General features: G+C 34.4%; 1 protein-coding gene across 1 annotated transcript in view; it reads left to right on the top strand.

Annotated features, from left to right (window-relative positions):
• Uvrag (UV-resistance associated gene) overlaps positions 1–17,416 on the top strand; it is a 56,982-nt gene that overhangs the window by 32,580 nt on the left and 6,986 nt on the right. The window contains exons 3-9 of the mRNA XM_068355168.1: positions 3,697–3,867; positions 7,082–7,215; positions 10,599–10,881; positions 11,445–11,562; positions 13,047–13,164; positions 16,529–16,701; positions 17,073–17,299. Of these exons, the coding sequence (XP_068211269.1) occupies positions 3,697–3,867; positions 7,082–7,215; positions 10,599–10,881; positions 11,445–11,562; positions 13,047–13,164; positions 16,529–16,701; positions 17,073–17,299 (1,224 nt within the window). The remainder of the gene's footprint in view (positions 1–3,696; positions 3,868–7,081; positions 7,216–10,598; positions 10,882–11,444; positions 11,563–13,046; positions 13,165–16,528; positions 16,702–17,072; positions 17,300–17,416) is intronic.

Below are 17,416 nucleotides of genomic sequence, written 5' to 3' on the forward strand. Positions count from 1 at the left end.
TGTAATAAATGGCAACAGCACTGGGATAGTCAAGATGGCAATAAAATGAGGAAAGTAACAAATATCATATCGCCTTGGAGGTATAACATGATACCCTGAAAATGGGAGACGACTCTTTGTCTCCTCCAAATTGGTCACACACGGTTGACATACGAGTTTCTGCCGAAGGGCCAACACCAACCGTATTGCGAGGACTGTTTAGTACCTTTAACAGTGAGGCATTTGTTGACCGAATGCCCTAATTTTACTAACTTAAGAAATAGATATATGTTTGAGGCTCGAGGTGAGGATGGGAGGTTCATCCTTGCCAAGATTCTTGGACATGATGTGTCCTACTATGCGAGTGGAATTTTTAGATTTATTAAAGGAGCAGGTCTTCTGAAAACTATTTAACTATTGTGATGACTTCTTAACTTTTATGGTTTTAATTGAATTCTCTTTTATTTTTCATATATAATAAATGCTATGGGTGACAATGACCTTAGATGTCAGGATGCCAGAAAACTTTCAATCAATCAATCAATCAATCTTTCTCTCTAGTCTCTTTAGAATGGGCATACTATATATTTTCATGACAAATGACATAATTGTGATGCCTCTGTAATTATTGCAATCGGTCAGTCTCCCATTTTTGTCATTTTCACCAACACTACTAGCTCTCATTCATCAGGTTTTGCTTCGCCACGTTCTACAAAATAATCTTGTAAATATTCTACGAGTCGCTTCATTTTTGGCCAAAATCCTCTCTGCAGTTATTCCATCGTATCCAGGGGCTTTCCATCTCTTGAGTTTTTTTTATGATAGCTTATAGGTTTTCCTGTGACTGCCTGCTATTCACCAGGTAGGGACCTAGCTGAACACCTGTGTCATCTTCATGCTCGTGTAGTTAGAAAGTTGACAGGAATTATAACTTTTGCTCCTCGTCAGGACTGAAGTGCATTGGCATTTCTCGGGGTAGTAACCAGCCAGTTTGGTTTTAAGGACTTTCTCCCTCCTAAGGAATGAGTCGCCTATTAAAGGACGATAGTTTGTAGTAGTGTTGGAAAAAATAAATATTTTTTTTACAGGAAAGTGTATATTTTTTAATCAAACCTGAATCCTTAGTTACATCCCTGCTTCAACAACCCCACAAGTCCTAGGTTACAAGTCAAAGGGAGGGTTACTACCCGCCACCCAATTGGGGGGGTAACTGTGTTCGCCTCGTTAAAAGTTTAAACGGCCATTCCAACTTCGCTGAAGTCGTACACATATTAAAGGACTCGGGTTTTTATAGTTAAGAAAAATACAAATAAGTTTTAAGTTTTTTTAAATTTTGCTTCATATTTTTATTCACTGTGACCTGGACATATCACAATGATTAATTTGGTAATAAAATTCCATTTTGCTTTATTTTTTAGAAATACTCGGATTTTAGAATATGTAAGATTTTCCCATAAATGTTGCAGAATATAGTAAAATTGGAAAAATTATGTCGACCATGATTTATTTTATAAGAAGTTTTCTCTCTAGAAGTTAGAATTCCTAATATGCAAAGCATTTATTGAGCATACTGTAGCATCAAAACAAGCTTTATATAAAATACTTTTAGTAATGCAGCTTCCCTTCGAGGATATTTTTTTGTAAAAAAAAAAGTGATGGTGAATGAAAAATGTGGTTGTGGCAGCACGGGCAGGGGAAGTATACATACGTGAGAAATAACTATACAGTATAGTGAATTTTGTAAAATAGAATAATATTTTAAGCCACTTTTGCATCTTGCAAAACAATATACTGAAGTGTAAATGTACCCATTTTTCTGCAGCGCTTATTGTTATGAGGTATAGTACTACAGTATACTGTAAACTGTATCGTACTGTACTATACGTTAATTAATTTTTAATTTTAACCCACAAAGTTCTAGGGGAGTGCTGCCAAAAAATGACGGCTGCATTATGAGTTTCGTGATTTTATCATAACACTATTTTCTCATTTATTACAAACTAAATTACCCAATACTGTATTTATATATTAAAGGAATGTCCTTGAAATGGAGATTAATAACCAATAATGAAATTTCACAAGTGTTGAGAATATATTTTTAAGAAATTTTTAAAAATGAAAAATTATTAAACTATTGTAAGAATTTTTTAGTTTGGGATGGCTTGACAAAATAGTTTTTGTTGCATTTTGATTTTTTTCATGCTAAAATGTCAACAAATATAGTAAACAATCATTTAGAAAATTACAATAGATATACAAGAATTAGTTGTGTGAAATGGATGTACTGTTTTTGTAAGAGAGTATTTGCATATGCATACTCCGTCCAACACTAACATTACCTATCTTATGAAACAAGAAAAAAAGGTATAACCATATGTAAGAAAAATTATTACAAATCTATTTATAATTGTATACTACATATTTAAGACTTCATCTTTGTTTTATGCATCCTTTTCAGACTCCTTTTTATGACGTCATCATTAACACTAAAAAGTTTTGACAGAAATAACTCTCTTACATCTTCTCTTGCAAAACTTTGTTTGCCTTTTTTATCCGGTTCATTGACAAATTTGTCGATCATGATATCAGCCAAGAAAAAGGTTTGGTATTCTTTGGGGTAAGAATTTCCATTTGGTATGTTCACCAGGCCGTCATCTCTAGTAAAAAGCTAAAATTAGTTCCTTAATTAGAGTTTTCATGCAGATTCACGGATACCCATAAATTTTACAGATTGTATTTGGACACTATCGTTACTTTCGTTATTCAATATGTCATTCTCAATGTCAAAGTTATTATCATAGGACACAGAATCATTATTATTATCATTAAAGGTCATTCTAATGGACAAAAACAGAAAATAATGCTAAAATGTATCTGAAATGAAAGGCACTCTACCTCTAACACACACAAAACTGTCGATGGCTCCACCCACTCTCTGAAGATGATGGTGCCTTTTCACTTTTATTGTATGTAAAACAATGTATTATTTGGTAACTCTTTCCTCCAGCCACAGCTGATTGGGTAAAGAATGTATATCTATGTCACTGAGCTTAGCCAAAGTAGTAAGAGAAAGAATCCCACGAAATTTTAAAATAAAGCTTCGATAATATCAACGCCGTCCTTTGGCAGCTCGTAATGCATCAATAAAATTAATGCTTAGCACCTATTAGGTTAAAGGTGCTCATTTTAGAGGATAATGAGGAAACCCCTTTTATAAAGTTATTTATTTTGAGAAATTTTGAAATGAGAACATTAAGAAATTTGGATTTTTGACAAATATTGGGTCTTGTATTTTTTAGGTAAAACACACTGCTTTATGCTTTTATTCTCATGGATCATTGTTTATTGATTTTTCTACATTCTGTTAGTCATTTGCCATTTGTTTGTTATTAGAGGTTTGTAAATACAGCATACAGAGTTCTCTTGCTTGAGGGTACACTCAGGCACACTGTTGTATCTAGTTTCTCTTTCTCTTGTTTTGTTGAAGTTTTTATTGTTTATATAGGAAATATTTATTTAAATGTTGTTACCATTCTTAAAATATTTTATCTTTCCTTGTTTCCTTTCCTCACTGAGCTATTTTCCTTGTTGGGGCCCCTGGGCTTATAGCATCCTGCTTTTCCAACTAGGGTTGTAGCTTAGCATTTAATAATAATAATAATACGAATCATAATTTGAGCTGAGAACACATTGATTTCCGTATTAACTCTATTTCAGGTTTAATTGTAATGAACAAGTAGTGCAGTTATGGTCCTATCAACAAGCACTCCGATTACGGCATCTGTCGCAAATTGTGGGGAGGAATTTAAAGGGCCATGGAAGCCAGGTTGAACCAACGCCAGCAAGCCCGCTGCCCTCAAAGTCTCCAAGGCCACCAACAACTGTTGGGTAAGGAGGTTACCATATGCTATAGTACTTGGGTTTTATACTATCCATAAATTATAGAGACTGCAGTTCATAGAGAAACCATAAACTTTTCAACTATAAGTTTGATTTTAACCAATTTCTGATATAGTAGTAAATATGTTTTCCATTGGTTCATTAAATGCAGTTTTGGCACATGTACTATTAAGCATTATTGCTTTATCAAGTTTTTGATTTAGGTGTTTAAGCCAAAAACTGTATTATTAGTTTTATTTTAAAATCTACTAATATCAATCTTGTTTCTAGTATGTATATTACTACTACTGTATTGAGGTTGTAGGCCAATGCAATCAAGGACTTCACAAAAGTTGGGTTTTAACAAATTGAGACAATTGAAATCTTCAGTATCTTATAAAAAAAAAAGTTTCTCTGAGTGAGTACTATGAGAATCTAGGAATGTGACCAGCTAGTTGCATTAAAAATTCTTCTTAAAAAAAATAGGATAAGGTAGAAACAGATCTTAGATTAAAGGCTATTTATATGGCTTCGTATTACGTCATTTAAAAGTAAAAATTTTTTCATTCCAAGTTTTTTTTCTCTACTGTAAAAGGTTTTTTGGGAGGTAGTTAAATTTATATAGTACTGTACAGTAATTTATGTATCCTTTATAGTGAACCATTTCACTTTAAAAAAAAAAAAAATAGATTCACAGTACTATGCCTTGATTTTATTTTAACACTGGGTAGAAATGGCAATGAATTTTACTGTTGGTATATGGTGTTTTCTTTATAAAGTATGCTTGATAAGACATTTTTAGGCCTCATATTTTGTCAAAACAAAAATTTGCCATCTCAACATTTTCAAGTGTGAATTAGATAGAGCCATCATATTGATTTGTTTCATCAAACAGTTTTTCAGTCCTGTTATAATGATATCGCCTCTATGGCAAAAGAGGTCACGTACATATATCTTCTATCTCACTACCTCAACTTGTAATTGGATGAACATTAAAAGGGGAATTTTGATAGAATTCCAAATACAGCATACTGTATAATGGCAAAAGTGTGTTATAGTAAGAAGCTTATTGTTGTGTCAGAATTTCTGTTAAAGTTGAGTGTCTTACACTCAACTTGATGAGGATGTATATTTAGATGGTTTCACTATCAAAATGGTGTTCATATTCAACTGATTTATGTTCTAAAGCTTAGAATTTTTTTCATATTTGTGAAAGGGAAACTATAAAAACTAACCTAACAAATTAATTCTTTTTGTATTTTATATTGAAATTCCCCTCTGATATTAGGCTCATTTTCCTCTCCAATGGATTCTTGTGCTTGAGATGATAAAGCTGGGTGGGCACCCTTATTTGTTGTTGTTATAGGGTTTAGCATGTACAGTAATTTCTGGGAATAAGTAATGCTCTATTTGGAAGCGGATTTGTTAAAATTTTAGGTTATAAAAATGCTGCCAATTACCGGTATTCAAAATTATCTTATAACTATTGTATCATCTTAACCCTTTTACCCCCAAAGGACGTACTGTACTGGTACGTTTCACAAAACTCATCCCTTTACCCCCATGGTCGTACCGGTACGTCCTTGCAAAAAACTGCTATTTACATTTTTTTTTGCATATTTTTGATAATTTTTTTGAGAAACTTTGGCATTTTCCAAGAGAATGAGACCAACCTGACCTCTCTATGACGAAAATTAAGGCTGTTAGAGCAATTTAAAAAAAATGTACTGCAAAATGTGCTTGAAAAAAAAAATAACCCCTGGGGGTTAAGGGTTGGAAAGTTCCAAATAGGGTTAAGTGTGTTATTGCTGTTATGAATTTTGTTGGGGGCAGCTACATTCTTTTTTTTTTTAACAATTTCCCAAAGGCATTTCTCATGCAAGAACATAGTTTCAGTTGTTTTGTCATATTTATTTGGCCTTTAAACTCTTATACAGTACTGTATTGTTAATCTTTACTTCTTGCTCAAAGTGAGTTGTGTTGAACAGTATTTGATTTCTTATGACACTCCTATCTTGTATGGTATATTGTATGGCTTATAACCAAGTCTACACTACTGTACTGTACTGTACTGTACGAAATAAGTATGCATTTGTCTTATGTACGTTTTTGGTCTTCTGGCATACTGTATGTTTACTCATTTAGGCACTCTCTAGTATCCAGTTTCATCAACTCTAGGGCTCTTGTCCAAGTGGATTTCATAATTATTATTTAAGAATATAATTTATAAGGAGTGTCTAAGGAGTATGGCTGGTGTATCTCGAGTAGATAGGGTTAGGAACGAAGTGGTGAGGGTGAGAACGGGTGTAAGAAATGAGTTAGCAGCTAGAGTGGATATGAATGTGTTGAGGTGGTTTGGCCATGTTGAGAGAATGGAAAATGGCTGTCTGCTAAAGAAGGTGATGAATGCAAGAGTTGATGGGAGAAGTACGAGAGGAAGGCCAAGGTTTGGGTGGATGGATGGAGTAAAGGAAGCTCTGGGTGATAGGAGGATAGATGTGCGCGAGGCAAGAGAGCGTGCTAGAAATAGGAATGAATGGCGAGCGATTGTGACGCAGTTCCGGTAGGCCCTGCTGCTGCCTCCGATGCCTTAGATGACCGTGGAGGTAGCAGCAGTAGGGGATTCAGCATTATGAAGCTTCATCTGTGGTGGATAATGTGGGAGGGTGGGCTGTGACACCCTAGCAGTACCAGCTGAACTCGGTTGAGTCCCTTGTTAGGCTGGGAGGAACGTAGAGAGTAGAGGTCCCCTTTTTGTTTTTGTTTCTTTGTTGATGTCGGCTACCCCCCAAAATTGGGGGAGGTGCCTTGGTATATGTATGTATGTACATATGATAATACTGTACAATGATTAATAATTATTGCAATGATATTTTTTTCTAAGAATAGAAATTCGTGTTCAGATTTAAGAATTTAGAAATTAAACTCGGATGTTTATATTACTGTGCAGTAATAATTGTAGTCAACTATACTGTAAATGTCAAAAATTCTTTATATCAGACCCCTGAGTTTGTCTTTAAACCATTATAGACCAGTTATTGATATTTCTTAGCAATACATTATTCATTTTCATTGTTTATTGAAGTCTAAAAAGGAACCTTTATGAGCCATGGTTTTCTGGTAAATAAAGTCTCAGAAGGTAGATAAGGGTAAGAGAAATGTTTGGAACATAAGTTACAATAGTTTTAGTCCTCTGTCATTAATTAATTTTTTTTACTTACAGGTATTTTTTTACCCTCCATTCCCCAACAACAAAAGAGAATTTGTACTCGAGTGAGCTTCAGTGTACATGCAATCCTAACTGGCTGGAAATGCATCCTGAGAATATCAACCCAATAAATGTGAGATCTCTGAAGTGTAAGTATCTTGGTGTGTGTTGAGCCAATCTAATTTCTTAACCATAAATGATGTGGTCATTGATATCATCACCTTAAAGGTGACTGGTTTCAGTTCCGGTTCCATCAGAATAGATGCTCACCAGAACGTCAGCCGGGCAAGCCCAACCCCCCACTGTGGTGCCCTACCACAGCAGTAGCCTCCCCAGTAAACAGCTTAAACTCACGGTCCTGGGCGGGGATCGATCTCTTGCCATGCGAAATGCTAGGCAAACACGTTACCACTGTACTAGCCAGGAGGCTTATGTCAATTATTTTTTATGTAGCTAAAGGAGGTTTGTATATATCAATACGTAAATAGGAATTGGAATACAAGGAATTTCCTAGGCATGTAACAGTATTCCATGTCCGTTTGAGGTAAATGACTTATTTCCAAGCAGGCTAACCTTGGTGCCAAAGTCTACGATTTTCATTTCGAGAAAATACCCATCATTATTTATTACTGACTGCACCTCCCATAAATGGATGATGTTAATGAAGAGAATTTTCTTTTTTTAATTACGAGTGTTAATTTTACGGCTATTCTAATCGAATAGAGTATATCATAATTCAGAAATGTCTATGAAGTTTACACATTTCTTCCTCTTTGTGTTTAAAAAAGCAAAAGCCATCATGTTCTATAATGATGTTGGATGGAAACCACACTATATCAATTTGGAAATAAGAGAAATAGCACTCATCGGTTAAATATTTTTAAGCTTGATGTTTTTTATAACTTTGAACTAGGAAGCTTTAATTTCTTAACTAAAAGAAGAGTAAAAAAAATTTGTATTTAATAAAAAAGGTATTTTGTGCATTTAGAAGTGCTCGTATTTTTACTCAGTTGCTATATAAGACCAACTATAAGTAAAAGACTTTAGTTGAAATATATAAATTAGCATATATGTTTAAGATTTTACAATTTCTTTATAGTGAAACTGAAAATGGCAAGCTTACACTGTCAGTGCACTTTTCCCTGATAACGAGGCAAAGTTCAACAAATGAACAAATTAATAATTCTCCTGTTGAAGGTTGTATTCAGACCATAGTCATTTTCATAGGTGATCATTCTTTCATTCCTAGTTAAAACTGTTATACATGAGTGTCAGAATTTTCCTTGTACTTAAACTGTTTATAAAGTCCGCATTTATACCTATCTCTACATTTTATCTCGTTCCAATCCATTCCATCCCTGTATGCAGTAATAATATGTGTATTGTATTGAGAACATATACCAGTCAGTTAGTAATGAGGTTTTAGGACATGCAGTTCCAAGGAGAAAGCCATGGATATTTAAAGATACATGGGATACTATAAAAAAGGCGAGAAATTGGTTGTTGAAAGTTTTCAAGGAAGCAATGAAACATACAAGGTAGAGCATGCTAAGTATTCCAGTATTGATAGTGAGATCAAAAGAAAAGCCAGGAATGACTGGAGAGAATATTTAGATAGGAAAGCAGATGAGGCTGACAAATCTATTAATTCAAGGAGTGGCTATGGTATAAGAATCGCTCATAGAATTATTAATGAAATCTCTAAGGGGCCAAAGAAGCAGTAGCATATACCCATCAAAAAGAGACGTGAATTTGTTATAACAACAGAAGATGAAGAAAGGCAACATTGGATGAAATACTTTGGTGAGGTCATGAATAGGAGATATGAGGGGAATAATTTGATTGATATACCTGAAGCTGATGAAGACCTTGATTTGCCCATGAATAAATTCATTGTGTTTGATGTCAAAGCAATCATTAAAAAACTCAGGAGAAGGAAGGCCCCTGGTTACGATGAAATAACTGCTGAGATAATACTGGCCGAAAATGAAGTGACCCCCCCAGAATAATTACAAGATTATTTTGTACAATGTGGAGGGAAGAGACAAAACCTGATGAAAGGGAGCTAGGGGTGTTGGTGAAAATGACAACATAAAAGGAGACCTGACTGATTGCGGTAATTACAGATGCATCACACTGATATCAGTTGTCATGAAAATATATAGTATGCTTATTCTGATGAGACAAGAGAGAAAGATGATGAAAAGCTGAGAGATGTACTAACAGGATTTAGGGAAGGTAGACGTTTTCATTTTAAGACATATACAGCCATGTGTAGAATATAGAAATCCACTCTTGATGTCATTTGTGTACTATGAAAAAGTCAACTGAAAAAGCCTTTGATAGTGTGCACTGGCCAATTTTGTGGAGAGTCCTGCCTTATTATGGAGTTCTCTTAAATATGCAGATTTGATTAAATCTGTTCATGAACATAGCAAGTGCAAAGTTAATGTTAGTGGAGTAGTGGAGTCCTATCAGTTAAATTTCCAATGAACAGCGGAGTACCCTAATGGAATCTGTTGTCACCTATCCTCCTCATGGATTTTGTAATGCATAGAACAGTTAGGGATGATGGAGAAGGATTGGATTGGATTGGTAATAGGAAATTGGTTGACCTAGAGTGTGCTGATGCTGTCCTTATAAGCAGAGTACAAATGATTTGCAGTGTTTCTTTACCAGAATACATGAAATATCACATGAGGTTAGGCTTAAGATAAATAGAAGAAAGACAGAGATGATGAGAATGGAATTTGGAACAAAAGATGAAATATTGGAAGGCGAAGGAATTAATGAGATAGAATACTTTAAATATTTTGGAATTATGATCTATAATACATGGTCTTTAGAATTGGCATTTAATGAAAGATTTAAAAAAGCAAATCAGAAAATGACTAGGCTAAGTAAAATTTGGAAATGAAATTTCTGGAAATTACATATAAAATTCCGGCTATATGTCAGTTTTGTGAGATCAGTGTTACAGTATGGATATAAGTTTTGGTATGACAATGGAACTACAGTATATCCAATAGATTTTGTAGATTTGAGAACAGAGCCCTCAGAGGAATATTGGGATTTGAATGGCAAGACAAGATTAGAAATGAAACTAAGAGAGATTACATGAGTGCCATACATGGATGAGATCATGGTGAGGGGCAGAGATGATTTGGGCTTGCTCATCATACTCCCCAAGAGAGATTAGTTCACCAAGCTTTCAACTGGGCTCCAAAATGTGCTAGAAGAGTTGAAAGACCCAGACCTACATGGCTGGGGATTATGAAGCATGAAGTAGATGATGAATGGTGAATTATTGATTTAAGAGCTCAAGATAGGTACGATTGGCGAAATCTAACCTGGGCCCTTTGTGCCTATAGGCGTAGGAGAAGATGGCGACGATTACTTTTTCAGGAGTAAATGCAACATTGAAGAATGTAGCATATATCTTCCTGTTTTTACTGAATAATTTTATATATTTAGTTATTATTCTCTAGTTTTATACTTAATAATTACAGTGACACTAAAATAAATCTTCCAGGTATTTTGATTCGACTATGGTTCAAGTCAAAAGGTGGTGTACCAGAATTAATAACTAGTTGGGGTGTACACTTTAGTGGCCTTATTCCTATTGGCTCTGTGATGCCATACACCTCTGAAAACTACGAACCGAATACTCTAATTTTAAAGCTGCGGAATGCCTTTTACACTGCACCAGGGTGTTGTTCCTATTCTAGCCAAAAGGAACAGCACCCACTTCATTTTGGCTATTCCTTACCACTGTCAGAAACTAAACGAAGCTACACGGTCAACTCCTTGTCAAGGTTAGTACGATTCAAGGAATGTTACGGTAAATACTATTAGTAACTCCTTAACAAATTACTCTTAGAAAGTCTATATTCCCAATAAATAACGAAGACCCTATATAAGAACCTACACATAATTATTTTCAAGACAACGTGCAGCCAACAGTAATTCTAAATAGTTAATAGCCTAAAGTAAGATTCACTATACTCTTAAATATTCAGTTTTGTAGATTTAATAAAAAATTTATCAACTCTAGAAAGGAATACAAGCAAAATTTTCTGTGTTAATATTGTTAAATGTAGAAATAAGTTTAGGGTAATCAAGTTTGAGTGTTACTGTATTATAATAAATTAGGTAATTGTTTCTTACTAAAATAACTAATTTAAATGGCTATAGATTTTTTATACAGTACTGCAGACAATTATGGAAAATTGGAAAAGTCCTATTTTGACTTCATTGTAATCGTTTTAGACCTTTGTAATAATTTGACTTCATTGTAATCGTTTTAGACCTTTGTAATAATTTGACTTCATTGTAATCGTTTTAGACCTTTGTAATAATTTATGGTTGATGATTACAGGCTACATAGTACAAAGCGAGCTCAGAGACAGCAAGAGATTAGATGTCAGGAGACTTATAGTGTGCTAGAGTATCATGGAGTTACACGGAATTCCAAATCATCTCAACTGTCGACAAAGGTAAGCAAAGAGAGGGATTAACCCTTTTACCCCCAGGCTATTTGGAAATTTACAACCCTTAACCCCCAGGGGTTAATTTTTTTTTCAAGCACATTTTGCAGTACAGTATATATTTTTTAAATTGCTCTAACAGCCTTAATTTTCGTCATAGAGAGGTCAGGTTGGTCTCATTCTCTTGGAAAATGCTTGAATTTTCTCAAAAAAATTATCAAAAATATGCAAAAATAAATTTAAATAGCATTTTTTGCAAGAACGTACCGGTACGTCCATGGGGGTAAAGGGATGAGTTTTGTGAAACGTACCAGTACGTCCTTTTGGGGGTAAAAGGGTTAAGGATAATGATAGTAATACCGTAATTGTAATATGAAAAAGGGTGATGCAGAATAAGGGAGGGAATATGAATATAAGGAATAGTGGGCCAACATTCTGTTTGCCGTACTTGAAACAGGACCTTACAGTAGTTTATACTACTCTGGGAATATTATGGCTCGTAGTTTGAATAATTTTTCCGGGGACTTCCAGTTTAGCAGCCAGAGTTAAGTGGATTGTCATCATATATTTCTCATTTGACAGATTCTCAACCAGGATTTTAACATAAAAAAAATCCTTTAAGATAATTACTTTGACCATATATATGTTTGGATTTAACTTAATTGAATAAATATTAGTAATAAAAACAAATTAGACAATGTGATTGTTCATACTTTCTCCACATCAAAGATGTTTTCATTCAAAATACAGTACTGTATTTCAATATAATTTTCATGAAAATTTTCATTACAGAAATACATGTTAGGAATTGTTTTTTGTGTGTGTTTTGAACAAGTCGCTTCTAAATTTTCTTTCCCAGTATGTACTCTTGGTTTAAGATTCTTTACTCAAACTTGTGTACAATATTCTATTTCATATTTTAAATGTGATATATTTTATCTCTCTTTACTTGTTTTAAAGAACTCGGTAAAATTAATTGGGAAAAAATAGATAGAATAATGCCAAAAAAATCTTCATTTCCTGTTCCTTTTATTGAATATGTTAATTAAGATTTATGAGACATGAGTGAAGATCCAAAAAGAAGAAACATACAGTCGTTTCAAATTAGCATACAATACTATTAATAAAAGAATAGATTTAGGTTTAAGGTTCAGTATAGACCTTGAAATCAGTTATTAAGCAATCTTGAATAGCTCGAGTAGAATGGATTGTGGCTAGAAGTTTTTGACTTCCTTAACACCATGGAAAACATTTCTCTCTGCTTTTTTTTAAATTTGTGGAATTTTATTTTTTTCATAAAAATACACCAGACCTGTTGAAATAATTGGAAAACTAATTTTGAACTCATTTGACCTAAACTATGCATGTTATCATGATTTTCCAAGAGTGCAGTAATTAGGTTTAGAGTTGGAATATGTTCAAACTAGAAGCTCTTTTGTGCTTATTTTAGAGTTTCAACATGTTTATAATATTTCATCTCTTTGATTATATAGGTTGAAGACTTCAGAGTGAAGGTGGCACTACTCCGAGAGCAGCTCGAAATAGAAATCGACCAGCTCAGGGCCCTCAAGTTGTCTGCCGAAAATCTTGAGAACCAGAACCAAGAGAAAGGTTTGAGCCTTTAATGTTTTCTTTGTATCTCATGTATGTTCTTGATTGTGTGACAAGTTTTAAACTATGTTTGTTCCAACACGGTGTACTTACCTTGAACTACTTTCTTAGGAGTATCTGGGATCTCCTCCCAACCGACCAGAGTTTTGTGTAGTTTACCCTAATCCCGTTTTCTATGAGGGGTAACCTCAGGTGGAGTGATACGCGCCCTGAGGCTAACCCCGGGTCAGAGAGCATGCTTGCTCAGGTCTCGATCTCCAGTAAGTTCTCTGGTCGCGTGGCGATCGTTCTTGATTGTGTGACAAGTTTTAAACTATGTATGTTTTTATTATGACTGAGGCAGTAAAGTACTTGAATTCTACAAAAAACATTGAATATTCTAAGAAAGAAAAATTACAAAGGTTTTTATGCCTGTCAAGTTACATTTTGAAGAAAACTGTCTACATTGATTCCCCTCCCCAAATGCTTGAATAGGTTTCATAGTTGCTGTAAGCTTGGATCGTCATGGAATGAAAAATCTTTGTAGAGATGTGGTGTCTAGATTAAGATGGTTTGAATATGTGATGAGAAGGTATGAAGAAAAGTTTGTCCGAAAAGCAGTAGGTATGTTGTAGTAAAAGTTACATGTGCAGGAAAGCCCAGGAAATAATGGAAAAAAGATATACTACATGAATGATGTTAGGATCATAGAATTTATGAAATAGAAAAAGGTTAATCATTTCTGTTCACGATGATTGGCTACATTAGAGAGAGTAATAACCTACTGGTGATAATATGAAAGGAGAAGAATCAGTATCTATTAAATTAGGAATTTTTTTAATTTAAAAGTCTTAACCCTTTTACCCCCAAAGGACGTACTGGTACGTTTTACAAAACTCATCCCTTTACCGCCATGGACGTACCAGTACGTCCTTGCAAAAAACTGCTATTTACAGTTTTTTTTTTTTTTTTTTGCATATTTTTGATAATTTTTTGAGAAACTTCAGGCATTTTCCAAGAGAATGAGACCAACCTGACCTCTCTATGACGAAAATTAAGGTTGTTAGAGCAATTTGAAAAAAAAAATTACTGCAAAATGTGCTTGAAAAAAAATAACCCCTGGGGGTTAAGGGTTGGAAAGTTCCAAATAGCCTGGGGGTAAAAGGGTTAATAGTCAAGGGAGAGACACAGAGGCAAGTAATACTTTTGGAAGAACAGAAATAGTTCATCACACTTGGGTATTAGGAAGCTCTGCTGGCTTGCTTATCCTTGGATGTATTTTAAACTCTTGAGTAAGTAACAGTTTATCTGCCATTTTAACTGGATAAAACTTACTAAAACGAATACATATAGAGAAATGAACTGATAACAAATCAGAATAGCTAGAGTACAAATGGAAATACAATATACACAACATACATACAAACATATACCAAGGCACTTCCCCCAATTTTGGGGGGTAGCAGACATCAACAAAAGAAGCAAAACAAAAAAGGGGACCTCTACTCTCTACGTTCCTCCAGCCTAACAAGGGACTCAACCGAGTTCAGCTGGTACTGCTAGGGTGCCACAGCCCACCCTCCCACATTATCCACCACAGATGAAGCTTCATAATGCTGAATCCCCTACTGCTGCTACACAAGACCAGGAAAAACTGTAGTTGCAGTATGAATGTTAGGGTAAATTAGTTGACCTTTATGGGAAAATAGAGCCTATAAACATAAACACCCATTAAAAGCAGTGTGTAACAAATAGAGCTATGTTTTTACTTAAGAGATCCATACAGTTTTGGGTATAGTTTATTGAAAGTCGTGCAAAGTTGCAACCAAAACTTTATCAATAAATTCTTTAGAATTAATTGGTTACTTAACCATATGAAGTGAATCTTTGAGTATAAGTTGGGCAAATTTATTTGATGGAATAGTACTAACGCCAACATGTTTTGTATGGGAAATATTTTAAATAAAGAAAAAATAAGAAATAGACCAGGAATCAGATAGTCTCTTTCTTATTAAGCGCTAGACTTAAACAGGTCACCTGAAGTACTAAAAGTGAATGTACATCCTGAGAACCTGTTTCTGAGTCCGTATAAAAATTTTCATATCTTTACTTCAGGTGTTTTTTTAGGGTGTAAAGGTATCTTCCTGGAAGCTGACTAACGAAGTACTGTACTGTAATTTTTAATTTTGTTACAGTCTATTATCTACTTTTGAGTGGGGCATATTGTATTGTAGATGGTTAAAAGATGGAGTTTTAACAAAAATCATTATTTTTATACTCGTCTGAGGTTCTCGGTTTCCTTTTCAAAGCTGGTTAAAGGATTGAAAGGGGGTTAAAGTTTGTGTGGTGCATCTGAATTAGAAGTGAAAAAAATTTGTGGATGGGAAACAAAAGGTTGGCCACCCCTACTCTAGGGCATTGTCTTACTTATAGGGCAATTTCACTGTCCCTTGCCTCTGCCACTCATGAGCGGCCTTTTAACCTTTAAACCAACCCCTGAGAGCTCTGTTATAGCATGAGAAAATTATCTCCATTGTAATTCATTAGCTTAGTCTTCTTTGAATTCTCCCCAGAACTAAAAGAAACTTCTTTTATTTTCTGTCCTTTATGTGAACTTTTTCAGTCATAAGCTGAACATATTACTCCATAAGATGAACTGGTAAACGAACACATTGAGCATATCAATTGCCTAAATCACAGTGCTGCCCTCAACATGTGAAGCAAAGGGAATGAAGATCTTTGTCATCTAACAATAATACTCGTGAACAATTGACACATGAATGCATAGCAAAACCAGAAGACATTCCCTATTAATCCACGGCTAAATAATCTCTTTTTAAGAATAAAAGTACAATCTGTACTTGTGGAACTTGATAATAAGTGACTGTTACAATTAGAAATGATGAGACTAAAAATGGCCATACAGTATTGTCTGTCTTGCCTAAGCGCTCTAATGGCTATGCACTGCAATACAGTATTAATAAATACTCCACCAGGGGGATGTTGCTATTACAGGGAAAGAAAATTGGAAGTTTTAGATTCTAGGATAGATGTCGACATTTCGCTAGCTTCAAGAAACAATGTGAAGCTAAGGTGAGATTCATAAGAATAAAAAAGATATAGCACAAAATTCTACTTTTACTGGAGTCCTTTTCATATAACTATATGTGCAAAGATAGTTATTTTGGTTTGATGGCACCTTTCAAGTTGGTGTTTTCACCTTCTGACTTAGTTTTCATAAATTAAGTCTTATCATAAACTGTTTGTATAGTTCCAAGAGCACTACAGTGTATGTGTTGTTTCAACTTCTTTTGCCATTGTATTTAACATTCAGTTTAAGGGTCTTTTTCACCACCATGTGTTTACTTTGAATCTCCTTTCCCAGGCATAGAGCTCCTTGGAGGTTATCAAGATCTACATCGTCAGCGGAAGTATATTAGAAGTTTGCAAGAAGCATCTCACAATGAAAGTGAAAAACTGCGGTACTCTTGTAGCTGTCTCAGGAACTGGAGAATTCAGCTATTTTCTCAGTTACCACTGATATACCCCATAAATCAAGTAAGTTTTATTGTTTTCTTTGATTGCATCTGAATTGCAAAATTTTTATTGCATGAAAGCCATAACTTACTTTTGAATAACCAAATTTGTCTTGTTACAGAGAAATATATATATTGCTAGATTCCAAAAAAAAATCGGTGGTAACGTTCTATAGGATGCCTACTGTCAATTTTTTTTATACAGGTATTTAATTTACTTCCTATGAAGTTGGCTTTAGTGTTTATAAAGTAATGTTTGATGATGGATATAACTGTAAATTGCAATTTTAAAGATATTAGTGCAAGTTATGGTTTTTGTCATTAAATTTGTGATTATTTTAACATTTTAGTAATATAGTTGTTATATTCATTTAATCAATCTCTATTGAACAGGATAGTAATGGCAAATTTCATGTTTGTGGGGTCCACTTGCCTGACGCTGAACAATATGAAAATATTTCGGATGTAACATTGAGCGTTGGCCTTGGGTATGTTGCCCACATTCTGTACATATTGGCACAGTTTCTGAATGTACCCCTACGGTACCCTATTAATCCATATGGCTCCCAGGCTACCATTACCGATACCACATCTTTGCAGTTGCGAGATTCAGAGAGAGAGTAAGTGTGTTTCAGTGTTTTCTAGACTGTTTAAAATAGTAGTTGTGTTGGAATTAAAATGTACACCATTCTTCAACATAATCTTTAATAATCCCATGACTTTTTGTTGTTGTGTAT

This window comes from Palaemon carinicauda, chromosome 31, assembly GCF_036898095.1.
Source record: "Palaemon carinicauda isolate YSFRI2023 chromosome 31, ASM3689809v2, whole genome shotgun sequence".
In the NCBI taxonomy this organism is placed as follows: domain Eukaryota; kingdom Metazoa; phylum Arthropoda; class Malacostraca; order Decapoda; family Palaemonidae; genus Palaemon; species Palaemon carinicauda.